We start from the raw sequence: 27,230 nt of genomic DNA on the forward strand, positions 1-27,230 counted from the left end.
GCTTTCAATTTCCATGCCTCACGTCACCATCCCTTACATCCACTTTCGAAAATTGATGCTTCAGGCACGTGTGATGCGACATAGACGAATGAATTGCTAAAAGCAGCAGTGATTCATGGGGGCGCCTTTAGTGGTTGACAGTGCAGTGCATAAAACAGTCTTAAACTGGCCCAGCTTTTGACCTTGTTGTCTTAAACTAGCACCGAGGTGTATAAGGCAAGTGGGAGATGTGCGATGTAGCCATGGTTGTCGCAAAAGCAGCAGCACAGTGAAGTGTCAGCCTGAGAAGCTCTGCCGGCAGCAGCTTGTATTGTGAGCTTGTTATTAGCTCAGATTGTTTCAATGCAATAAAAATGTGTCATCACTGCAGCCTACAGTATAACTGTTGTTTGCTCACTGTGATGTTCCAATCTCCCCCAGTTTTTTTTTCTTGTTTTTTGTTTTCCGCATGCTGTGCGTTGCATCTGTGTTGTGCATTTCCTGCATGCTGTGCATTGACTTTTAAAACAGGTTTGCATTCCTGACATTGCGGGACCAGCAGGCAGTTGCAGACGCCATCAATGAGATGAATAACCATGTTTTTCTGGGAAAGAAGATCACTGTCATGGTCTCCGGTCAAAGGGGTGGTAAGTGGGCATTTGAGAATACGTATGTGAATCACATTGCAGTGCATTTTACTGCAGTTTCTGCCACTGGCGTTTTACACTAGTGGAGAACAGGTTTGTAGTATTGCAGCTGTCGTAGCTTAATTCAACCAAAAAGAGAAGGATAGCTCCTATATGGACTCGGTTTGTCAGCAGCTTGTTCATTTGATGACCATTTTTTGGGAGGCGTAACTGATCATTCAGACTTGTCATCTTGTCATGGCAAATGTGTGCATTATTAAGTGGCATCGAATATTGATTAAAAGCCAACCGAAACAAAATTTTTCTTTGGACAAATTTGTTAAAAATGAGTATAATATTGAAACACTATATATAATGTAACTGCTTGTTGGGCAGGACCGAGTACAATGCAGTCTTCTGTGACTCCCATTTATCTTCCCATAGAACTCTATGTATACGCATACTGCTTACAGTGCAGCTGCGCAAGACGAAATACTGGTTATAATGCGGTTGCTGGAAAATCCTGCAGACAAGCGAGGGAGCAAGCAAGCACGCTTCCAATGAAGTGCGTTGACCGAGGGGAGAACAACGAGGACGATGCGGAGGAGAAAATGTGGAGCGAGTGAACGAGAAAAAAAGATCGAAAAAAATCACAGACGAATATGATACTCCCTAATGCGAAATTTGAGTGCAGCTGTATACATGTTTTCATTTAGCAATGTATTGGCTGGTGCGGATCATCTGTCTCGTGCTGCACGTTGCAAACGGAGCGAAGTGTGGTATGACTGGCTCGCTAATTGGGAGATCACGAGAGGAAGCACATCAGTGATGCGTGGGCACGATTGACAGCAGCTGCTGCAGACGACCTCCGCTAATGCAGCGCTTTGTGTTGATACAGACGATGTGCGCTACTCTGGCACATCTCGCAGCAATTGTCGCCGCAAAGCCCCTCATGTGCGGCACTACGCTTTTTTTCTCGCGCTTTCGCCATGCCCTCCTCTGCTTTCCACCTCATGGTTCTGTTACCCCCTCCTCCTCATGTTCTCTTCACACTTGCCGCTTTTTTCATCCCCCCACTGCGCTCTGTGTTTGCTCACATCTTTTGCTGTGTTCGTTCGCTTGTTATGAGGTAGGACACCAATGCTCGCGGCAGGAGCCTAAGAGCTGTGCTCTGAAAACTAGTGGCATTGTGCTGGCTTAGCAGGCACGTGAGGGTTGCCTAAACGACATGGAAGCCGTTTGCTCTGGCCGCTTGTCAGTGAGCCTCAGTCCGCATCGAACATGTGCACATTTTTGCTCTCTTGCTCTGCAGTTTGTGTGCCGAAGGTAAATAAGGTTGCAGACAGATCTTTTAGCCTTTTTAGCACACAGGTGGGGTAGCAAAAATGTGTAAATTATCGGGCAGGCTGGAAAAAAAAAATTTCGACGGTAAAATTAATTTGTTGTTTTGAACAGCTCCAGCACTGCAGAAAAAATCATTTGAGTCCGTGAGTGCGTTTCGTGTTCGCCTGTGGCAATGTGCGGCGTTGCAAAGTGCAGATGTTCCGTGCGCGATATCCACCTCGCCAATGAAAGTGAGGGCACATCCTGCTTGTATGCTTCGATTCCCAGACACACAGCTGCTTGGTCTGCATGTTGTGCATGTGCACAGCCTTTGAGAAATGTTGTTTTAGTCATAGTGCAATACCACTTATAGTGTGAAAATTTGTGACTCCGGCGACTTAAGTTATAAGTGGTCTTTGCTGTATTGGCAAAGCTGCAGGGCTGGTGATTGTCTATAGATTGATAACAGCCTTTAAATAGCACCTATACACCATTTTGTACGTAGCAGGTAATGCTGCAGAAGCTGTGCATGTAGTGCAGTCATTGAAGGCTCGTTCTGGACGTTTTGCAGTGTAGTTCGTTTTGAACTGCGATACTTCCTGAAGAATAACTACTTTGTATATTAGAAGTACAACTTCTGTGCACATCAAGCTACATTGAATCGTGTACTATTGACGCGAAATAAGTTGGCACGTGGTGACACTGGCCCCTTGAGGCGAGAACGACGAAGTTCGTGGTTGCGCGCGCGCTCTCCGAGGTCCAGCCATTATTAAAGGCTGACGTGTTTTTTTTGCCTATCTGTTGCTGGTGAACTATTCTAGCTGTAATAGCTGGGTCACTATTAGTGCACCTTTGTTCTTCCAGTATGAGACATACTATGTTTTAACGAGTCCAAGTGGCATGTTGTGGCTGATGGTTGCAGAATTGCATCACTCTGCTCATTCAGTGGCAAATAGTTTCAGATCTGCGATGCCTTCCATGTAATGATTTTGTCATATTTTGCAGCATAAAGGAATGAAATTTAATGTTACATCGAATTACATGATGCATATCTATATTTTTCTTACATATAGGTGACAAACTATTTCTATGTCGAAAAAGGGAGCAGTAACAGAAGTCACCTCTGTATTGTTGCCTGCTGTGTATGAAATGGAGCATAAGCGGATGCATACACCTGTTGGTTAGCAGATTTGACTCAATTCCCAGACCCTGGTGTCCCAAGATTTTAAGCACGTCACAGGCACCACATGATCTTGGAGGTCGGGCTGAGAAGCCGTGCTGGTTTTCAACGTTCTGTGTTCTGCATCATTTTCGGTGCAAGCGATAATTTTAAATTTTGTGTATCGCAAACGTCTGTTTTTGCTAGCTTTTCGTGGTGCATCTAGCTACTCTTATTTCAGATGTAAAATTTTCCATGAAGGCTGCTCTATAGCTCTACTGCCTGAAATCAGCCTCTTTCTGCAGTCCAAAATATTTTTGCCCATGGCCTTTAATTAGGAGCTATTCAGCTGTGCCCCATTTAATGCTGACATGCCCTTGGATGCTACGAGTGCTGCAATTAAGGCAGAAAATTCTGCTCTGTGCTGAAGAAAGGGGCTAAAACTTTGGATGTGCTCTTCTTTGGTAGCACATGGGTACGAACTGTGGGGACCTGTGCGACATTAGTACAGGGAGAGAGTTAGGTCGCGCTTCACATTTCTGTGAGGTAGAGTTTGTGGCAGAACTGCAGAATGACAAGTTCTCCTTTGTTCTTTCTTTGTGCAATGCCAAAGGAACCAAGAAGAAAAACGGTATGCGACTTAGTGCCAAGCTTAAAACAACAGAGTTTTTCTGTTGCCCATGATGTTGAGAACTGCTTCTTCCTTGCCTCTCAGGTTCATCAGCTCAGCCAAACAGGAATATGCAGCAGAACAACACCTATCCTTCTCATGAAAGCAGTAACATGGAGGAGTCGTGGGACAGCACACCATCATCTGCACCGAGTAAGGTTTTAGGCACTTGTTTGTTGTTTGTTCGATTCCTCCTTTTGGACGATAACATTACGGAGGAGGGGGGAGGGATGGTACAACAAAGCCAACTACAAAGAAGAGTATTGATGTACTCTTTGGCCTCCGAGACTGCATTTGCATAAATATTTGTGGAGGTCATGGGACGTCTCCCATCTCACTACAGTTGAACCCACTTGTAACAATATTCAAGTGGCAAGAAAATCCCCATCCCGTAACCGGGCTGCCTGAAAAAAAGCAGAGGGGACAAACATTGAAACATTTTACTTATAAATGTTTCAATGTATGAAACATTTATAACACATGTACCTACATACTGTATTTACCCTATTCTAACGTGCCCTCAAATCTCACACGCACTCAATTTTCTCGGGCTTGAAGTAAGAAATTAAAATTGCACCTGTATGTAACGCATGCCTGGTTGATAAAACAGAGTGCACACACGTACAGTGGAATCTCGATGATTCGAATCTCACAGGGTCACGAAAAAAATTCATATTAGCCGAAATTCGTATAATCGAAACACAATTAAATCTAGCTAAATTAAAGAGTCGAGAGGTGAACTCACTCAGGCACACGTACGTAAAAAGCATTTACAGCATAGACCACTTATAACGTAACCGTTTATAGTGCAGAACTGGCTACAATGCGGCCTTTTCCGACTCCCGTTTACCCTCCCATAGAACTCCATGTATATGCATGCCACTTACAGTGCAGCCGCGTGAGACGAAATTGCGGCTTGCGCTGGAAAATCTCGCCGACAAGAGCGGTAGCGAGCACGTGGTGCGCTCACCGATGGGAGAGGAGATCAACGAGGGCGATGCGGAGGAGGAGCATGAGCCGTGGAGCACGAGTCCAAGGCGTCACCGTGCGCCGTATGTGCGAGCGAAAGCGTACGGCCTTCACGGATAGCGAACGCATAGTGGAGAGCAAACGCGACTTCGTTGCGCGAAAGGCCGGGGGGGTATGGAAGGGAGGGGGGGGCAACGCTGTGCTGCGGCGCCAAATGCTTGCAACCGAGCGCAAGGGTAACTGGCGACGCAATCTCCCCACGCGAAAGGAGCAAATCGGGAAGGTAGCGCGAGAGAGAGGGAGGGCGGGGGCGGCTTCTACTCTGCCAACAAATGCGTTCTTGTACTTTGCGCCTGTGCCGGCTATCGGCGTTGTCTCGCGCACCGCATCTTGAAAGCGATCTCCACACGGCTTTGACCTTTGTATGCGCTGTGCTTATGCCGCTCAGTTTCCGTTGAAGCGATAAACTGCACGAACCTTCGCTCGCTGCGGCGGCCGCGCGTGGGGAAGCGCGGCCGCGGCAGCGAGCGAAGAGACAAGAAGAAAAGCACAAAAGCAACAAAAGCGCCATTGCTTCAAACTCCTCGCGCCTAGTCGTGGTTTCCGTGCTGTCCGGCGCTGCGTCCGCACCTCCGCACCAAAAGAGAAAGGGAAACGCGCGTGACTGCACCTGTTCTCTTTCGCGGCCGTCGGTGGGGCGGCGTTTATTCGTATCAACCGACGCGGGTCGAAACTCGATTCGTAACAACCGTTCTCTAGCACGTTGCAAAGTAATGGGGCTCGGCCGGGACCGCAGAAAAATTCGTATCATCCGGAAATTCGTTTTAGCCGTGATCGTATCATCGAGATTCCACTGTATTTGCCTTGAAAACCCTTGAAATCGAAAGTTCCGTTTTCAAGGCCTTGAAAGTCCTGGAATTTCCTTTCTGTCCTTGAGAACCCATGAATTCTTGGTGTTTTCACGGGGTCCGACAATGCGACTCGCGTTATATGGCCCGGCAAACTTCATTGCTTTCCGCAACGCCGGGACCACAAAGTCAAACTTCCTGCGCGAGGAAGAGGCGAGCGCGCGTCTGCTGCGTAATTTTTTTTCTTCCCCTCTGGCTTGCTTCGACTTCGGGGTTGGCCAAAAGCCATAAGTTGCTGGCCACAATGAGGCTAGAGCGTCTCGACCTCCTCGGAAAAAATACAAGTTGTGCCATCATGCTTATTTGTAACGAAAAAGCAGTTACATGAATCTTAACAGTTGATTTTGGTAGTATTTCACTTTTTGGGGGGATTTGCTTTGGGCTGGATTTATTGGCAACCCACTAAAAACAGGTACAGCCTCATAGCCTGTAGGCCACATTGTGTTTTGTTTATCTGTGTGTGCTCACTCCGGTGCCGTAGATGCTTCGTTTGCTTTTTCCCCTGTTTCGGTTGGGGTGCGCATAGTTCAGAATAATGCCTGGGAAATGTAAATTCCAAAGCGGCTTGGCTCAGCAACGACGATTACAAACTTTGAGTTGCGCCGGATACATGAGACCCCACCGCGCGAAATGCACATCCTGCAGAAAGACCTTCGACATCGCTTCTATGGGCGCATCTGCTCTCGGAAGCCACTTGAAAAGTGCAAAGCACTGTGGAATCATGCAAATGGCAGCTGGAAACTATACAGAACTACCTGGCACCAAGCACAAGCGAGCGGTCTACTGGGTTGACTCCATCGCAGGTGACTCATCAAAACAGCGCCTGCAAGTCACACGAGGTGGCCAAACGTTAACCTGAAGTTCTTTAGTAATATGCAAGTGCACTTGCAGGAAAACCATCAGGTCCAATGTGTTGACTTAGGGACGTGTGGCCTTCATGCCATCCACAATGCCTACAGGGCAGGGGTAGGAGCCAGCAAGTGGGGCATTGATGTTCTGCTGTCAAGCCTGAGTGCACTCTTTCGAGACTCAGTAGCACGAAGGGAAGATTTTTCAACTGTGGCTAACCAGGAAACATTTCCACTACAGTTTGTTAGATGGGTGGAAAACACAATTGTCATTGAAAGAGCTTTGCTTCTTTGGAGTGACAAAAAAATATGTGGTGCTGCAATAAGTAAGCAGGTGAGCTTACCAAAGTGTGCATCATTTGAAAATGTGTACAGCTTTTGTCGTGATTCCTTGACGCTGGCAAAACTAAACTTCGCGCTCAGTGTTGCTTCCATTCTTCAGCTATTCTTGAAAGACTACCAGTCCGACAAGCCAATGATCGTCTTTCTTGCTAGCGACCTTGAGAGTGTTGTGGGGAAGCTCCTTGTGAAATTCATGAAGGCTTCAGTGTTGTCTTCATTGGCAGGGATTGGTGGTTTGCTCAGGGTAGACGTTGATAACCCTGATAACCACACTCCACTTGAAAAAGTGGATATCGGCCCCAAATGTGAACAAGCACTGAAAGATTCAAGGGCAAGTGCGAAAGATACATTTCAATTCAGAATGGAGTGTAAACTATTTTTGGCAGCTCTGACCAAGAAAATACTGAAACGAAGTCCCCTTAAATCATCAATGGTTAGAAACCTGGCATCTCTAGACCCCCGGCTCGTGTGCTTGATGCCAGATCAGTGCCATGTGAGCCTAAGGAAGGTGTTGGACGTCTTGACCATGGCAGGAAGACTGAGTGACTGCCAACGAGATTGTGTAATGGCAGAATACACTGAGCTACTGCAAGAGGTAAAGCACGAGCTTTGCCTGTTTGAGAGGAGCCTTAGCAGGCTGGACGAGTTTTTTCATGACCTCCTGAGCTTCAATCCCTCCTACAAAGAGCTGTGGAAAGCAGTCAGGTTGTTGCTTGCTTTAAGGCATGGGTAAGCAACTGTCGAACTGGGGTTCTGCATCAACCACCAGATCTCCGTAGAGAATCTGAAAGGTTTGTCATACATTTCACAGCCTATCGTATGTGGCGCAGTGGCCAGGGCAGGTGGAATTTTGAATGTTCCTATAACAAAAGAACTCGAAATAGCTGTGTCCGCAGTGAGGCAGCATTACGGTGCACTTGGAATAAGAAAAAAAAAAAAAAAAAACGGCACCAGGAAAACTCAAAGCAGACAAAAAGGTGCACAATCATGGAAGAAGTTGAAGGGTTGCAGACAAAGAAAAAGAAGCTTGAGGCAGCTGTTGCCGATTTAACGGCCTCTGCAGATGGATATGCAGAAAAGGCTGAGAGAACTGGTGACATCACGCACGTGGTGAAATCAAACAGCTTGAGAAAGACCGCAAAAGCGAAGGCTGAAGAACTCGGCAGCATTAAGACGCAAATAGAAAAGAAACTGAAAGATCTGCCCTGACCTTCAGAATTTCATCTAGTCGAATGAAACTGTACGTGCACTAAGTGAAATCACTTTCCTTTGTTCTGTCCAATAAAATGTAATGTGTGTGAACTACCGTATTAAATAGTAAAATTTTTGATAAGTCCTTGAAAAGTCCTTGAATTTTTTTTGGAAACCTGTGCGAACCCTGTAAAATAAAAATATAGTTTGACTTTACGTTCACAATTGGAAAAAGCTAGCCGTGCAGAATTAACCTTGACAGAAGTGAATGATTTTTAAAAAATGAGCTTTCATAATGAAAGTGGCACATCGTCGTTGCCATTTGCACTTACTTCATTGGCCACAATTCTCAAGCGATCATTTTTAGAGATACTAGTTTCAATGTAAAAATATTACAATAATATGAACTTCAGAATATCGAACTTTTCAGAATAACTATCGTTATTCAATTTCCGTTTCATGTTATTAATGCCTCAGTAATATAAATTCATATTTCAAAATCTGGGGATTCTTAGATTTTAGTGTATCTTTCACGACAACTGGAGTGGTCGGCTAGCAGACAGCACGGTGCAGAAAGCGGACGCCTTGCAAGTTGCTCCTGGGGAGGTGCAGCGCATAGGCTTGGAAAGCCTGAGATGGTGTGAGAGGAGAAAAGTGCAGGAGGGGACTTTTCTGTTGCGGAGGTGAGAACGCATCAAGTTTTGTTACTGCATGCTCCGCCCAGACGCGTGTCGCCTAACAATGAAGGCTTCCTTCTTTTGCCCTTTTTTCTGTGCACGCCTCTTTCTACGCGCTGTTGCAACTTGAGGTAGTGTTTGGGCCAGGAATCCATCAAGCCCATTGATGAGTACGTCTGGTAGTAGGAATGAAGGAAAAAATTATGCATGGCTCTGCTGTCGCAAACACCAAAGACCGGCGGAGCTGGGGAAAGCCTAGTAAAGTAGTGACAAAATCACACACTTAGTCTAACTTTTGCTTGGCTTCCCCCATCTCCGCTGGTCTCTGGTGTTTGCGATAGCAGAACCACGCATAATTTTTTCCACTGCAAGAAAGAGGACCGCTGAAGCGAGCGCCCATTAGCACCGTTAGTCCCAAGTTGTCGCATGTTGCGAAAGTTCCTGAGCACCCGCAACCCAGGATCTTCCAGTCTCCTCTTTTTCATGGCGCTCAGGATTTCTTCGCGATGTTCTGCGTAGTGTCGCGATGAATTCAACTGGCCACATTCACGAGCCTCTGGATCTTCATTTCTTTGCCTACGCGGACTCATGGCTTCCCTCAATCTAAACTCGGGATGTTCTCTTCTGCGATGCTTGGTTTCAGCTTCACTAGCTCTCGCTTCAGTCTTTCGGAAGCGACGAGTGTCAAGTTCTCTGGTTGAAACCTGCCGAGCTGCCGCCAGAAGCATCGGCTGCAGTCACGGACATCGGGCGCGTTCGGCGCGAACGCGGGGAAACGCGGTTGGCGTCAGCAGCAGCTCTATGCACCCCACTACCACCTGCCTCACTCCTCTCCATCTCGCATTCGCTATGCTGCGCGATGCTATTTTTATAGTCTGCTTTCACTCTCTCTCAGCTCTCTCCCCCAGCTCGGCGAAGCTGCGGACGACGGAATGATCATTATAGCGAGGTTCTAACAGCTCCTTTGTAAAAGGGTTTATTTTATATTATTTACACTGACTCCGGATACAGAAGCCCACTACATCAGGAGCACATTAGATGTCTGATCTCACATCAGGACACCTCCCACTGCACCACACAAGTGCCTGCTTTTAAAACAGTCGTCTGCCCTAGGAGACTAGACTAAGAAATCTGGTGACTGTATCTCTGCAAAGTGCAGATGTTGCGCGTGCAAAATCCACCTCGCCAATGAGAGTGAGGGCACGTCCTACTTGTATGCTTCGATTCCCAGACACGCAGCTGCTTGGTCTGCATTTGTGCATGTGCACAGCCTTTGAGAAATGTTGTTTTAGTCATAGTGCAATACCACTTATAGTGTGAAAATTTGTGACTCCGGCGACTTAAGTTATAAGTGGTCTAGGCTGTATTGGCAAAGCTGCAGGGCTGGTGATTGTCTATAGATTTATAACAGCCTTTAAATAGCACCTATACACCATTTTGTGCTTATCAGGTGATGCTGCAGAAGCTGTGCATGTAGTGCAGTCATTGAAGGCTCGTTCTGGACGTTTTGCAGTGTAGTTCGTTTTGAACTGCGATACTTTCTGAAGAATAACTACTTCGTATATTAGAAGTACAACTTCTGTGCACATCAAGTTGCATTAAATCGTGTACTATTAGTGCACCTTTGTTCTTCCACAATGAGACATACAATGTAGACCGCTTATAACGTAAGTCGCCGGAGTCGCGAATATCCGCATTATAAGCGGTACTGCACTATAACCAAAACAACTATTTTATTGCGATAATGGACACTCCAGGCGCATTTATGCCGTCGCTGCTCGTGCTCTAAGTTCCGTGTTCGCTTACTAAATAAGTTAACAAGCACCGTGACACGTGCGCACAAGCAAACATGAACACATTTCGCTCATTGACCGCGGAAACGAACTATCTTTTAAAACGCTCGAGTGACGAAGCGCAGCGAGCAAATTGACCTTCATGCTATCATGCCTCTTGCTTCTACGCGACGCGACCTATAAGCGTTGAAAACACTGCGCGCGGTGGACTTTCCCCGTCGCAGATTGCTTTCAAGATAGGGCTAAGGCGATCGTCGCAGATTACGTCCTGCTTCGGTCCACTGAAATTGTTCCGATTGCTTTGCTGGCGAAAATCCTCTTCTGTTTGAGCCAGTCCCGAACGCAAGTTTCGGATTCTACGAACGCCCGTGATGCAGCCCGAATTCCATCCGTCTCCGCACACATGATCACTTTCCTTTTAAATTGTCATATGTAAGAGGCCGCCCGCGGAATGAAAAAGAAGAAGAGCACGTGAAGCACAGTGTTCGGAACGGCATGAGCTCTCGAGGCGCGTGAGCCAAGGCGTGATCGGGGGATGAACGGCGCTGTCGGTGGATTATCGACATGGCTCCGGGCCAGGAAGGTCGCATCGCCAGCTCCGCTCTGGCGATGGGAGACTTGGGGGTCTGGCTGAGTCCGTGACGTTGGCCGTCCAAGGTGTGGCCGTCGACCTCGGCAAGTTTGAGCGAGGCTCCTGGACTGGCTGCAGCCTCTCACGGCAGGACCGGGCACCCCAGAGAGGATCCCCCTTCTGCGGCAGACCGGCATGTTCGATTCTCCGTGGGACGCCACGTTGGCACTCATGAAGAAGTTGTGACGCATCCCGACGCTAGGCCTATCCAGGTGGGCCTAAGCAACGCCGAGCGCCGTCACGGAAGTATTACTGATGAGCTCATCACCGATGAAGTACCGGCGAGCTCACCACCGATAAAGAGATGACGTGACGACTACAAGGCGACTAACTACATCGTCAACGAAAGCACCGACCGCTGGGGAAAAAGAGCCGACAAGCCGGAACACACGTTCAACGACGGGTGCAGCAAGGTGACTCTTTGAAGCGTTTCAGGCGTGCGTCTCAGCGATAAGACAGGGTTGCCTGACTTTGAAGGATAGACGCTACATACATGCGTAGGCGCAAATGAGAACTTGTGTGTAATATATTAGACTTAGGTTGTATCTTTGTTAGTATTGTTCCCGCAGTATGTTTTAGTGTGCTTGATTTTTAGTTTTGGTTTTGAGGTTGTGTGTTATTAAAAATCTGTTTGCTGTGTCGCCATCCCGTCTTCCTTCTCCATCCCTTCTAACACCCGTACGCCCCCGAGATCGGTGACAAAAAACGTCGCATAAATGCGGCATCACGATGAACTCGGTACTTCATGCTGATAGAGCAGACGCAGAGAACGTGAAGACAGACGGTAGACTATTGCATAAGCACGTGTACTGCAGGACATGGAGGAAGCTACGGTAGCTAGGCTCGACGCGCGTGCAAGGCGGCCATTTTGAAATGCCGACGACTATATGGTAACGCAGATTTAGGGTCATACTCGATTCTAACGCGCACGCAATTTTTGGACCTGTTCTATCGGGAAAAAAAGTGCGCGTTAGAGTCGAGTAAATATGGTATTTGTGGCTTGAGGGGAGCGTTTGCCGTCTTGATTGACTGGCGAACTTCCAGGTAGCCGCGCTGTAACCGGTATTTCGTGTCCCGCAACTGCACTATAAGCGATACGCGTATACATAGAGTGCTAGAGGAAAATTAACGGGAGTCTGAAAAGACCGTATTACATCTGGCCCTGCACTATAAGCAGTTACGTTATAAGTGGTCTATACTGTACTATGTTTTAACGAGTCCAAGTGGCATGTTGCTGATGGTTGCAGAATTGCATCACTCTGCTCATTCAATGGCAAATAGTTTCAGATCTGTGATGCCTTCCATGTAATCATTTTATCATATTTTGCAGCATAAAGTAATTAAATTTAATGTTACATCGAATTACATGATGCATATCTATATCTTTCTTACATATAGGTGACAAACTATTTCTATGTCGAAAATGTGAGCAGTAACAGAAGTCACCTCTGTATTGTTACCTGCTGTGTATGAAATGGAGCATAAGCGGATGCATGTACCTGTTGGCTAGCAGATTTGACCCAATTCCCAGACCCTGGCGTCCAAGATTTTGAGCAAGTCACGGGCGCCACATGATCTTGGAGGTCGGGCTGAGAAGCCATGCTGGTCTTCAACGTTCTGTGTTCTGCATTATTTTCGGTGCAAGCGGTACTTTTAATTTTGTGTGTCAGAAATGTCTTGTTTTTGCTAGCTTTTCGCGATGCATCTAGCTACTCTTATTTCAGATGTAAAATTTTCTATGAAGGCTGCTCTGTAGCTCTACTGTCTGAAATCAGCCTCTTTCTGCAGTCCAAAATATTGTTGCCCATGGCCTTTAATTAATTAGGAGCTATTCAGCTGTGCCCCAATTAATGCGGACATGCCCTTGGATGCTACGAGTGCTGCAATTAAGGCAGAAAATTCTGCTCTGTGCTGCAGAAATGGGCTAAAAGTTTGGATGCGCTCTTCTTTGGTAGCACATGGGTACGAACTGTGGGGACCTGCGCGACATTAGTACAGGGAGAGAGTTAGGTCGTGCTTCACATTTCTGTGAGGTGAGTTTGTGGCAGTTGAACTGCAGAATGACAAGTTCTCCTTTGTTCTTTCTTTGTGCAATGCCAAAGAAACCAAGAAGAAAAACGGTATGCGATTTAGTGCCAAGCTTAAAACAACAAAGAGTTTTTCTGTTGCCCATGACGTTGAGAACTGCCTGTTCCTTGCCTCTCAGGTTCATCAGCTCAGCCAAGCAGGAATATGCAGCAGAACAACCTATTCTTCTCATGAAAGCAGTAACATGGAGGAGTCGTGGGACAACACTCCATCACCTGCACCAAGTAAGGCTTTAGGCACTTGTTTGTTGTTTGTTTGATTCCTTCTTTTTGTACGATAACATTACTGGGGTGGGGGGGGGAACAACAAAGCCAACTACAAAGAAGAGTATTGATATACTCTTTGGCCTCCGAGACTGCATTTGCATAGATATTCCTGGAGGTCATGGACCGTCTCCCATTTCACTATGGTTGAACCCACTTGTAACAATATTCAAGTGGCAAGAAAATCCCATCCTATAACCGGGTTGCCTGAAAAAAGCTCCTCTCCACCTTTCATTCGCTATGCTGCGCGATGCTATTTTTATACTCTGCTTTCACTTTCTCTCAGCTCTCTCCCCCAGCTCGGTGAAGCTGCGGACGATGGAATGATCACTATAGCGAGGTTCTAACACCTCCACTGTAAAAGGGTTTATTTTACATTATTTACACTGGGTCCGGATACAGAAGCCCACTACATCAGGAGCACATTAAATGTCTGATCTCACGTTAGGACACCTCCCACTGCACCACACAAGTCCCTGCTTTTAAAACAGTCGTCTTCCCTAGGAGACTAGACTAAGGAATCTGGTGACTGTATCTCTGCCAATCACAATTGTCAAATCATTCACAAAATCCCTACCAGAACGTTGCACCGGCTCTGCCTCTTGTGTTGCACCCACGCCCCCACGTATGTTGCGATTGCTTGCAATCTGGGAAACTGAGGTCAACATGGTTCTCACAGTAACCTTTGACGTTGGCCCCTTCCTTAAAAAATTGGGCTCTCCATGACGTTCAGCTTGTCAGGTTGAGGTAGAGGGGTCTTCGTGGTAATTATCGCTTCCATGGAGAATGGTGGTCATTGTCACCCTAATGTGAGCTCTTTTGTTTGCGCGTAACAGTCTATGTCGGGCCTTGTCGCCATCCGTGCGCGTGCTCATGAAAGGACGGCCTCATGGGAAATGTTCAAGGAATGCTTATCTCCGTATTGAGACGTAACAGCGCGCGGAGAAATGTAACCTTCTTGCTCACGGAGGCCACCACATGGCCTGCCCTTTCCTGATGTTGTTTACACTCGCTTGCGCATTGGAATAGTTCAGGTATATGCCTTGAGGGAGACATTTGCAGTACACTGCAGTCCACTTATAACAATACCACATATAACGATATATCGGTTATAACAATGAGTCGACCTAAGAGTATCAACTTGTGCATTGGGGCTATGAGAAAAAAATCCATATGTAACGATATATTATTCACTGCATATCGGATATAACAATCGAAATCTTGCTTCTCGGTAGCATTTTTCATGCAGAATAATCGCGAAATTTGTGTTCTTAAGTGGCCTGTTCCTAAGACGGGGCGAAAGTTTGCCTACGTGAGTTCGTATTTGCCGCCATTACCGTGCAGCGCATCCCGCCCGCGCGCCGATTGCGAACGAAAGCCACTGAGAGCATTGCAAGTTGGCGCAGCGTGCACAAGATGGCGCCAGCTGCTTCGCGTCGGCAGCGGTCGCGCGAGCGTTCAGAGGGGAGGAGAGGGGGGAAGGAAGCGATAAGCGATCGGCGCCTGCGCAGCCTACGCTGCCTTTACAATCTCGCGCTCTTAGCGAGCGCGGAAATTCGCCGCGGAAGGAGCGGGAGGTGCGCCGATAAAGCGCCAAGCCGTGTCTCTCGAGACGAAGCTGCAAATTTAGCAAGACTCAAAGTACGAGCTCGCGCAGTCGATGATATTGACAATTATGAAAACCGGGAGTGCCACGATCATGAAGGCTGGAAGCAGTGGCCATGCCGATCAATGGAAAAAGCGGGCTTTGTGCGCCAGGACGAAACCCTCATGGGTGAAACTAACACGGTGGAAGCCGCTGACATTGCTGAACTGTGGGAGCACGTCGCTACTGACGATGAAATAGGTGGTGCTTCTGTGGAGGAGTTTAAGTGCAGGTAGTGCTGCCTCGTTCTGCGAAGAGATCTTCGCCGGGGCGATCGTTGTCCCGACAGACGGCGGCGTTGTGTGACAGAGGCGACAACAGCAACGGCAGTGACGATGAGATTGACAATGGCCCGTCATTGACACCGACCCCGATGTTCAACCAAAGTGCAATGTCGTCGATCGAGTCGTGAACGCACTAATTTCTTGCGCACGACCCTGTCTGCCTGTGTGGCCTGCCGTAGAGAGAGAGAGAAAAGTGAACGCACAAATTTTTTGCGCACAATCCACGAGATTGCGCAGAGATCTTGGAGGCCACATCGAGTGGCGCCTGCCTGCACGGCACCGCAGTAGAAGTGCATGCACTAATCTTTTAATCTTTCACACAGCCGTGCATAGCTGCGCAGCGTGCCAGGCCTCGATATTTGCAAGGGAGAAAGGTCAGTGGAGAAGTGCGATAGTGACCCCTGCTTGTGCGCAGGTGCGCAGCTACATGTGGCTACAGTAGCGCGGCGTCAGAAAGACCAGTATTGCTCGACGGTGTATTCGACGTGGGAATGTAGGAGTTTTGAAATGCTGCAGTGAATGAGTGCTGAACCCCGTGGAAAGTGATCTGCTCGGCGCGCAACGGTCGGGTATTTTTGGTTTCGAAGAAGAATCTAGTTCGTTATATTCATTGGCAGGCCAATTTCACTTTGTTAAAGCAAGGTTTTAAATACATGGATCTGGGAATTTCATTTATTTCATTATATCGCATTTCATTATAACGAGGTTCGAGTGCATTTACTTCAAAAACCGCGGATGGAACTACGGTCTCTATCAGGGCGATCATACATAGGTGACTACGCAGTTTTGAAGGCATGCACCCGATGCGCGTACCGAGTCAGAACGAAACTACTTTTTGCTGCAACCGCTGCATAAGAAACTGCGGCCGCTGTTGGACGTGATCATGGACTGGTGACCTTGCAGTTATGAAGGCATGTGGCCACAGCGATAAATGCAAGAATAAAGGCTTTTAAAGGCAGAAATATGCCTGGAGCATTCTGGCTGTTGCTTACAGGAATGTACGATTTCTGCTGATGACTGTGGCAAGTGCACTCTGCTGCCTTGTTTCGGTTGGACGCTAGCGCCGTTTTTGCTCTTTTGCATTGCACATTTGCCGAGCTCCGAGTGTTGTCCGAGTTAACCAATGTCCGGCCAAGTATGTCTGAATTAAAGGGTTTGATTCCATTAAATAATGCTTATGCCTTCAGTGATCCGAGGTCGAGTCCAAATTATCCGATTTTCTGAATTAACGAGGTTTTACTGTACCAGCACTGATATTGTGAGTGCAGCTCGGAAGCTTGAAAAACAAAGCACTGCTAAATCTGTCGCCAAAAGCCAAACACCTGCATCCATAGTTGCCACCAGAGAAGTGGGTCTGACTCCCCGCCACAATAGCAATGTACACCCGTGAGCAAAAGTATACAGACCACAGGGTCACCGAAAAAATCAGAATTTCTGCGTCATTAACATGCATAAACTGAAATTAACGAGTGTATTAGAAATTTCGCAATGCCAAGTTTGAATTGCAGTCTTTAACTTCAAGTTGCATTCATAGGCAGAGGAGAAAATCAGCTTTATCGCGCAAGTCCTGGTCCGTGTACATTCCGATAGGGTGGAATGCGAAGACGCTCATGAACCATGTTTATGGCATAGATAAAGAAACCCAAGTGGTCAAAATTTATCCGGAGCTCTCCACTACGATGCCCCTCATAGCCCACTGTGACGCTTTGGGATGTTTGTTTTTAAGGGCAACAGACTTGGACAAGCGGCTGTAGCCCGGACAGATGTGTTTATAGTGATGCAAGTGCAACTGTGCTGTGCCACCTGTGACCGATTGTGATTGTGTATCTGTGCTCCTTTCTTTCTCTATCTCTACTTTCCTGTCACTTTACCTCGCCCTCCCCTCTCTCCCCAGCTTAGGGTAGCAAACCGGATCTTCTCATCTGGTTAACCTCCCTGCCTTTCCCCTTTCTTCTGTCTCTCTCTCTTTGGGATGTTAAACTTAACAATTTATAGTTTACAATGTTTGTGTAGTTACCATTCAGTCTACTAATAGCTACAAGTGTGGGCAGCATTTGTGACTGTTTTGAGGCAGGGAAATTAATGAATCTTGTTTGTGCTGGCGGTCTTATTGGTTTCTTTTTCTTTTTATCTAATTGCCTTTGTGACTTTTCTCCTTGTCATGCTCCAGGTTTATCACCTTCGCAATATACCAAGGGTGTGCAGAATGGCAACAGCTTTTCTCATAAAGGCGGCAATTCAGAAGAAAGCTGGGACAACGGGCCATCTACGCCTAGCATTGTTCCTGATGCGCACTCTTCCTCCTCCTCCTCCATGCCAAGCCTTGACGGACCTCCAGCGCTGTGTCGAGTCTTGGATGCTCGTAGGGCTGGCGACATTCCACCACCACTAATCCGTGTCAGGGACGCTGGACCGTCTTCGGCTCCCAAACGAGCTGTCATTCACATATCTGAGCACACCGCTGCAAATGGAGTGGACTTGCAGGACGGCCCACCTCCTCTGGAACGTGTCCCAGCTCAGGGAGCCCATGGCGGGCCGCGGCGAGAAGGTTGGTAACCTTTTAACCAGGGTTATGCTTTTTCAATTCAAGATTCCTTCTGGTAACGTAGCATCCAGCATAATGCCACCATTCTGAACAGAAACTTGGGGCTAACGACCCGGCATGGCGTAAAGGCTGTAGCCATCATGACCCGCTTGACTTGCTCACAGGTTATTATAAGAACCCCTCAGGCTTTATCTTTACTGTGTTTTCTTGGTCAGAAATTGTGCCTAGCCTAAAAAAGACCTCGAACAAAGGCCAGAAAAACTAGAAACATGTTTGTTTGCAGTTGCCAGAACTAGATTTTAGGCACCTCCAGCATACCACTGATAGGATAGTTTATGTTGCATAATAGAGATGGAGGTTGCTGATGCTGCGATGTCATGGTGACCCGAAGGTAGCCAGAGTTGTAAGACTGGTTCAACACCAATCCCGTATCGAAATTTCTTCTTTTTTTTTTTTTGTCGGGATTATGGCTTACCCAGTTCGGTCATTGAAAACACTGTGGTAACTGTCTGCCTCTCTTGGTCTTTCTGAAGATGATGCTCATGAGTGACACTGGTGAGGAGTGGTATTGAAGCATCTGTGGTTCACTGTGGGGGCACTTCTGGAAGTACTGTTTATTGTTCTTGACACCGATGGATCACTTGTCATATTCCTCACTTGTCATATCGTAAGCCACTGTTATGTCACCAGGAAATTGTGCTCCATTGAACTTCCTCAAGGAAGGTAACTCAATGATGCCTCAAATTAGAAGCAAGAAGAATTTTTCCTCTCTGTTGATTCTTAGCAATGTTCCCCTGCACAGCTGCATAGGGGAATACGTAACTGCCTTGACCCATCAATGACCCATGTCACAGTGAAAATTTTAATAGTCTCTTAAATATTTGCGAATAAATTTGTGGAATTGTGCTCTTCAGTGAACAAGTCACTTCCTTTAAGGGAGCATCTGGCTTTCACATTGTGAAAAATGGCCAAGAAAATAAATTTTTGGAAAATTATATTTTCATTTTCTATAATTTCTTTTCTATTTGTTTTTGAAATATCTTCTCTGAAATTCACATAGAAGTGCTTTAAAAAGATTGTTGTATTGGCGAAGGTGGCAAAATATTTCATTGAAATCATGCAAAAAACGCTATTTCTTCAGCCACAATATCTCTGAAATGGTCCGACCAAGTGCCACCATCTTGGTCTCGTCGGAAAGTGCATTTCTCTGTTTTAAAATTTCCCGCTTCAGCTATCTCCTTCATACCGAAACAAGTGCAAAATAAGCCACCATTTAATGTGCTCACAATATTCAACCTTCCACTGCATTCCGTAAGCTCTCCAGGCCCTCACAAGGTTCAAAGAAGAAAAAGTTTGTACAATACAATGTTCTCAAGATATGCTAGCTGGTGCAAACATTAGGCCGCAAGAGCACGGGGAAACCGTCACATAAGTGCTAGCTTGCAAGACGTGTATGTTTCAGCTGGAATGCTGCTTGTGTACGAGTGCCTTTCTATTTTGCAGCTCCTCAGCCGCTCTCTAGGGGAAGAAAAATCAAAATGCTCCAGAAAGCCTTCGTTTAGTCAACTGGTCATTGCTATAAAAAGATGAAAATGCGCCATTGAATGTGACAGAGACGTTACATGAGTGATGCTAAGGAATAAGCCTCCCAGCTCCACTAGAGACAGCTGTCAACAAGGCAGTATGCAAATACAGTTGTAGGACTCGCTGTGCTTTTGTGGGATATTGTGCAACATTTAGTCTGCAACCTGACCAACATGCTTTTCACAGTGCAGTGGAGAAGGATGTCTTGGGGGGGAAAAAGGCAAGCAAAGTATTTCAGAATAAAATAATGCTTCATAAAGAAGCCCTGAGGGTATCACAAGTAAGTAAATAAAGGCAAAGCACTTCAGAAACCCCTCATTTGATAGAACATCAATGACTACAACCCTGGTGTTGTTTGATAAAGTAAAATCAAAGGAACAACTTTGTAAGCCCTTTTCTCAAAACTTTTTCTTGCCTCCTGATCCGCTTGTCCCGCTGGTCTATTTCAATTCTGTTTTTTTTTAACTGTGTTCTTTGAAGTGCAGTTCAGGGTGTGACACTCTTTTGCTTTTCCAGTATGACTTCTTCTAAATTAATGATTCAACTAGTTACGTCTAAATTAAATGACTGTTGTAGTCACCTCATAAAAAATTTAAATTAAAAGAATTGTTGTAAACAAAAATATCTAAGAATGGCATGCCCTCGGCCATTCATTTTCATATGCTCAGTGCTTTGAACAAGTCTTCTTGGGCCCAAAAGTTGATAAAAATATGGTTGATCCCTCTTTCATAGGAATTGGTAGAATACGAAAGTGAAATGTGCCTTCACAGAAGCTGTTGCGTGTTTGCTTCGTGAGTGGTGTCCTGTTGTCGAGCGTCATTGAAACGCACCAGGCGTTTTAACGCGCTGACTTGCCCGTGAAATTGATAAGGGCGTTCTAAGCCGCGTGTTGGTGCATGCGTTCGTGGCGTAATGGTTTGTATATCGGGCTTCTGTACTAGAGGTCCTGGGCTCGAATCCTGCCATCGGACACTTTTAATAATCTTTAATTTATTATTTATTACAAAGTACTTCATTGAAAATGACGAGCTTACAAAGTCACGAAGCTGTTTACACTTGGTTCTCTATTCTATGGCTACACCGCGTTGGAGCCTCCGCTGCGCTGTGACTACCGAAACGCTTGCTATCGGTGCTTGTTGGTGTCACGATGCAGTCCTTTGCTTCACTGCTCCTAGATGGCGGTGCTGGAGCCAACGACACATTCGTTACATCCATTGCAGGAAGTCATACGTGAAACTGAAATTTCTGTGGTAACATCACAGAAACATTACCAATACCTCTGCCAATTTTCATCAAAATTCAAGATTTAGCAGGTTGATTTGATTTCAAAAGTCACATTCCTCCCATAAGCCTTTCTCAATTTCACTGGTTGTTGAGGAGAATGGTGCAAGCTATGGGCAGATCTAGCCTTGCAAAGGTGTGCCACCAATTCCTCCGCCCTGGCATCTCCAAGTACTCTGTTGGGATAAACATGCATATGAACACACAGTTTATTGCAGCATACACTGCATTCTAATGGGGAAATATTGTCTATTGTGAAGTTGGCAAATTTGTAGATCAAGCTAATTTAAACTGGTTATCAGATTTTAGGTAGTGTGCTTCCTAAGGATGCTTGGTGTGTTTTCTTTCTGGATGGTAAAAACAAAAGTTTGCTTGCTGTTGACGACCCTATTTTGTTCTCAGGCTGTCAAAAGTAAATTTGCTTCATCAAGGCCTTGGACATGCTCAAAAACAGTTTAATTATTTTCACTGATAATCAGATGAGGATCTGATCCGAGGTGAGCCCTTGGTTGTGCTTGTTTTTGTGCACCCTCGGGAACATCTATACAGTTCGGAATTTTGTCAGTGCATTGCATTGGTCAAACAACCAGGTTCAGCTGCAAACAATATGGATTGCAAAGAAAGGTAAGTTTCTGCGAGTTCTTGAGGAAAGGAAGAATGAGGTCAAATTTTCTGACTTCCCATAGATGGCGGCACCTCCAAACGAATTATTTTCAATACACTGTTATGTTTCATTTCTGTAATTGCCATCATACATGTTCGGAAGCAGCTACTGACAGTGGGTTGTGACTATGTAAAAGTAGAGCTTCTTGTGATTCTTTAATCAAAACATATTCTGGCCGTCTCCTTGAGTAAATGACTCATCTTGATGAGTCATGGATCATTGCTTTTGTTTCAGAGGGTATACTCTTGTGGGTGGTTGCTTCTTCTTGGCATGGTGCATGATGTTGGGACCTTCACCTTGTGCGCTCTAGAAGTGCTGAGATCCATTACTGTTGTTTGTTGTTTTGTGTTCGGGATTATGTAAACATAGTAAGAGAATGGTGATCAGGAACTCCCAAGTTATTGATATCTGTGAGGTTTACTGTTTTTTAAGCTAAATTATTTCAAAATGTATTGCAGGTCCAGTAGCTGCTAAGGTACCAAATGAAGTCTTTGTTGGAAATTTGAATGCAGGCATCACGGAAGTAAGTTTTAGTCTCACATTTTATTCCTACTGCTTCTGTAATAGGTGCTAGCCAATGGGTAAAGAAGAAAAAAAGAATTGAAAAAAAAAATCAGAATGGTTTTCTGGGTAGGCGGGTTGGTATTCTATTTTTGAGGCAAGCAGTGCTAAAAGTCTTCATGCAAAAGTAAGGAAGACGAACACAGTCTGCTTTGTTTGGGGAGCAGCAGTGAAAATTAAGGGGAGCAGCACGAAAATAAGGCTGCTCCCCTTAAATTTCAGGTTTTATTGCGGAGTTGTCATGCAACAATAAGAATTGCCTACCCATTTCTTAGCCAGTTATATGTTGAAGTGTACCGCATTTACTCGCATAGTGAGCGTACTCGTGTAATGAGTGCACCCCCCACTTTTCCAATCAAGAAGTGTGTTTTTTTCTTTTCTTCGCATAATGAACGCACCCTAAACTTGCTGCCGTGAATTGGAGAGACATGGTACGATTTGGTGTCTGATATGGCATCTGCCGGGTATGATTGTATTGGACGCTGTGTCGGACATCGAATCATACCGTGTTGTCTCCTACTTTTATTGGACACTCCAGGCGCATTTTTGCCGCCGGCGCCGACGATCGAACCTCAATCTCCTGCGTTCGAGGGAGGAAAGAGGGAAGGAAACGCTCTGTATTCCATCATGCATATAGCGTTGGGGGAGGGGGGGTGGCGGAGCAACTGTGTATTGTGTGTTTGCTTACGCCCTGTGATCTGCGATGGCCACTTATACCTTTGTGCGTGCTTCATTCTCACCGCTCAGTTTGCGTTGGAGCAATACACAGTACGAAGGTCATTTCTCTCGCTGTTGCTGCTGCACTTCTTCATGTCAACGTTTTGATAGCAAGTGTCCGCGGTCATCGAATGTGATGTGCTCATGTTTGCCTGTGCGCGCTGACACCATGCTTGTTAATTTACATAGTTAGCGAATGTTTGCAAGTTTATACGGCCGATAAAACTATTATCCTTACTTCGTGTAACTGTCTACACATTTGCTATCGCAGTCGATGGTTCACCTTTGGGGCGAAACTGCGATGTTTTTAGAGGTGGCCTCAGAAAAAAAAAATCTAAAAATTTTACCCCGCATATTACCCCCCAACTTTGCGCATATTTCTCACGAAAAAAATGCGTTCTTTATGCGAGTAAATTCGGTATGTACCATATTCAGGTCATGTTCATGAACTTTCATCTTATATCTTTGTGATGTTTGAGACCTGGACATTTATTAAACCTGGACTTCAATAGCAAGGAAGAATTAAGTGTTTCAGTGGCACCACTAGTATTTGTTCACACAATGAATCTGTGCTCATTTTCTTTTGGATGGAAACCCATTATATGCATGCCTTCGTGTGTGCTAAGTGTGTTCCTTTTATTTATTGATGTACACTGCTTGCACGAAATAACACTGGGGCTGATTAAGGTTTCAAATTATTATGGTAGCATAACTATGTGTCACGTATGTCAAGGAAAGCCAAAAGGCTAGAAACGTGAAGACAATGGTGGTGAATATTTGTTCAATGGGTGTGTGAAAGCATGGTCGTTATATTTATGACCTGTATTTACTGCTTCTCTCTACCCATAAGCAGTATGATTTAATGACAGAAAAGTTGCATACTTTCTAACCTCGCCTTGCTACTGCTGCTGCACCAGTTTATCTTAACTTGCAACTCAATACAGTGGAACCTCTTGATATGATCTTTGCGGGAACCAGAAAAATAAAACGTATCATCCAAAAATCGTAGTATCATCCAGAGCAAGCCCCAGAGCGTAAGAAAAGAGACTTACTTGGTGACAAACTCGCTAGCAAAGCTTCCTGTGGTGTCGAGTGATGCATGCTGCTCCGCCTAACACACGTGTTATGCGGAGCAGCATCACGACACCACATGAATTGCAGCCAACACACTTTTATTGCGCAACATTAAAAAAGCTTGTCAGTTTTTGCTGAACTTTCTTTTTCCAAAGTCCGTAAACAAGTTCTTTTGAAAAATAACAAGTTCCTTGACATTGCTAAGGAGGTCACGGCACCACGAGGCCAAGAATTCCAAAACGAAGGAACACCGTTGAGCAGCGTGGCATAACGAGCAATACGACTGGTGGACGAGGGCAGGCATTTCATTCAGCCACATGACTGCATGAATGTCTTGCCTGAAAAGCCAACCAAAACAAGCGCGAGCGAAAGCTGACACGAGCAGACAATACTACGAGTGCGAAAATAGCGGTTGGGTGAGTCCACATGACACCAGTTTCCTCTGCCACGGCCGGTCTGGAGGCGTGCGCTCCCTTCCTTCTTTAAATTGCAAGTGCGTGCCTTCAGACCAGCTGCGCCGGCGCGTACATCACTGAAGGGGGCAGCTCTCATTGGTCTGTTTCGCTCGCGGCTCGTTTGCCGCCGCGGCACGCGGCAATTTAAATCGGTCCAGGACCGATCCCTCCCACGGCACGAAAAACCTGCTTCGCGGTAGCTTTCGTGGCGCGCCTTTTTCCGCTGGTGTCTCCGGCCCTTTACACGTTGTTAGTGGGTCGTTGGAATGTAATTTAATCTAGTACACTTCAATATAAAACTATGTATTTCAGAAATACCAGTATGCAGTCGTATCATCCGATTTCAGGTGAAAACGCGATCCTATCATCCGCATAAAAATGTTGGCCGGGAAACGAAAAAAAAAAAATATCATCCCGAGAAATGTATTACGCAGAATCGTATCAATGAGGTTCCACTGTACTGTGTGAAGCATAGGATTGACTTTCTTCTACTGTATGGATGTCAGTGTTTCAACTTGCTGCATTGAAGATATTTCTTGCATTTGGAAAGTAATTACAAATAAAGTGCACAGTACAATTCTAAGCTGGGAATTGCAGGGTAAGAAATGGTGCTGTACTTACGCAGATAGGGTACTTCTCATGTAACACTGAGACTGTCATTCTTTGTTAGAAAGATAATGCAAGTTCTGACTTCTTAGTGTGGCCTTACTCAAGTCTGTTATCTTTCACTTGCACTGTCTCTTTAGGAAGAAATAAGGAGCATCTTTGCAAAGTACGGAGTGGTCAACATTTCCCTGAAAGCAAAGGGCCCAAAGCCGTAAGTGTTCTTTAAAGCATTGTCGCTGTTATGCCAGATTGTAGCTGTATGTTGGATAGTGAAGATGTTCACAAAACATTTCATAGCTCTTTGGCACAGTGAATGCGCTATGGTTGAAGTTAAAAGAAGCATATTGTGTCAGTTAAAGGACTAATGCAGAATTTGCAATATTACCATAAACGTTCTGAAATTGATGAGAATGGGGACTTGGTAACTCTTCATTTTGGTTGGATGGCTGGTTGACTAGGCTCACAATCTTAACTCTTTACTGCTGTATTGCCATTCACAGCAGCAAGCAGTGCCAGAGAAAACAGCTTGGCGCACCCAGTTAGCAAGCTTAAAGTGACATACCTGTCCTGCACCGAGACTGCATCGGAACGTAGGCTTTCCTTTTCATATAGCCATGGCATTTCATATAGCCATGGCATTTATGCCATGGTAATAAGAATAGCTACATAAAATATGGATGTTTGCCTGCTTGTTGCTTTTCAAGACGACGTCGCCTGCTACTGCTGCACAGAACTGCTGTTGTTTTCTAGCGTGCAGACAACTTTTTGTGTCTGCTGCTGTGTAGTACAGTATAGACCACTTATAACGTAACCGCTTATATTGCAGGACTGGATATAGTGCGGTCTTTTCAGACTCCCGCTAATTTTCCCATAGCACTCCATGTATACACGTATCGCTTCTAGTGCAGTTGCGGGAAACGAAATACCGGTTACAGTGCGGCTGCCTGGGAGTACGGAAGTCAGCGGAGACGGCGAACTCTCCCCTCAAACGGGTGCCCCAAGGAGTGCCCGAGGAAGAAAGAGAGACGAAGTGGGGGAGAAGGGCACGTGGTGCGAACGAACAGCCAGTGAGGCTGAAACCCGAATCTTGAGTCAGAGTCATGAAATATCACGGCGCGCATAGCGAGTGAGGGCCGGCCAACACTCGCTTCATGATAACGGCAGTAAACGAAACTTCAGGGAGCGGGCGGCGCCGGCACGGCACGGCGAAGGGCGCACGCGGAGACCGCGGAATGTGAGGGAGGAGGGCGTCAGGGAAGCGGATTTCGCCTCGGCAACTCCGCCGCTTCGGTGGCTCCCCTCGCCCTCCCTCGTAGCTCCCTCACTTTCGACTGTTACCGTGCTCTCCCGCTGCCGTGCAGGCGCCGCCGCTACAGACGGCCCGGCGCCAGCTCCCCGAAGTTTCGTTTTCTGCCGTTATCGGGAAGCGGGCAGTTACATTGGCTGGCCTGAGACAGTGCCGCTGCTTCCCTCTGCGCCATAGCCGCAGTGTGCAAGGTCAACACGTGACTAGAAAGTAGAGAAAGCATAAAGGAGAAGGGTTCACTGCCATTTTCTACGCGTGGCTGAGACGTCGGCACGTACACTCATGTTCCGGTGCAACGCAGAATCGGTGACCTTGCCATTTGAGAGACGGTGGAATTTCCGCCGCATTTTTTTTCTTTCTTTTTTTGTTTTGCTTGCGCGCGACATTGAGGGGTCTCTCCTAAGCTTTTACTCTATGGCGGTGCCGGAGCAATGCCGGTCGGAGGCGCCGCCGCGTGATTTGGTTCGAATTAACGAGATTCGACTGTAAATTGAATGCAAACGTTCTAGCCGCATTCCTCGACTGTCGCATACGCGTGGCGGCTCGGTGCACATGTTTTGCTTATGTGCGGGCCTTGAAAATTGTTGCTTTGGTTATAGTGTGGTACCGCTTATAGTGTGGATATTTGCGACTCCGGCGACTTATGTTATAAGCGGTGTACACTGTACTAATGGTACTTGATAAAGCGCTGTCAAGGTTTGTTGTTATGCTACCCAAAATACTGTGACCGTCACTCTACATTCTAGGTAGAGTGAGAGTCACCCTCATAGACGGCAATATTGTAGTTATCCAGCAAGTGTGGAAGTGTATATAGGAAGCTACGGCACCACTCACCTGTAAGTGATGGTTGTGTCAGCCAGCGGTAGCTCTTACATTTGACTGGTGGCAGCTTATTGGAACCAGCTTGCTGGTCTGAAGAGCCAGCAGCCAGTACAGTCGACTTCTGTTAATTTAGGGCTCGGAATCCTGCGTATATTGCGTCGTTTTGATAATAACACAAGTTGCTGTGCCAAATGGCACCGAAAGGGAAGAAATGACTGG

The 27,230-nt window shown here is 46.2% G+C and overlaps 1 protein-coding gene across 10 annotated transcripts in view; it reads left to right on the forward strand.

The window, feature by feature from the left end:
- The window catches only part of LOC119442224 (probable RNA-binding protein 19), a 113,501-nt gene that overhangs the window by 42,934 nt on the left and 43,337 nt on the right, over window positions 1-27,230 (forward strand). For 7 of the 10 annotated variants that reach the window (XM_049661975.1, XM_049661977.1, XM_049661978.1 and 4 more), the window contains exons 7-11: window positions 511-626; window positions 3,803-3,910; window positions 17,567-17,944; window positions 21,929-21,993; window positions 25,024-25,094. In XM_049661975.1, coding sequence (XP_049517932.1) covers window positions 511-626; window positions 3,803-3,910; window positions 17,567-17,944; window positions 21,929-21,993; window positions 25,024-25,094 — 738 coding nt within the window. The remainder of the gene's footprint in view (window positions 1-510; window positions 627-3,802; window positions 3,911-17,566; window positions 17,945-21,928; window positions 21,994-25,023; window positions 25,095-27,230) is intronic. The other 3 variants (XM_049661974.1, XM_049661973.1, XM_049661976.1) reach the window with 1 other exon arrangement.

The sequence above is a fragment of the Dermacentor silvarum genome, chromosome 2, assembly GCF_013339745.2.
Source record: "Dermacentor silvarum isolate Dsil-2018 chromosome 2, BIME_Dsil_1.4, whole genome shotgun sequence".
Taxonomy (NCBI): domain Eukaryota; kingdom Metazoa; phylum Arthropoda; class Arachnida; order Ixodida; family Ixodidae; genus Dermacentor; species Dermacentor silvarum.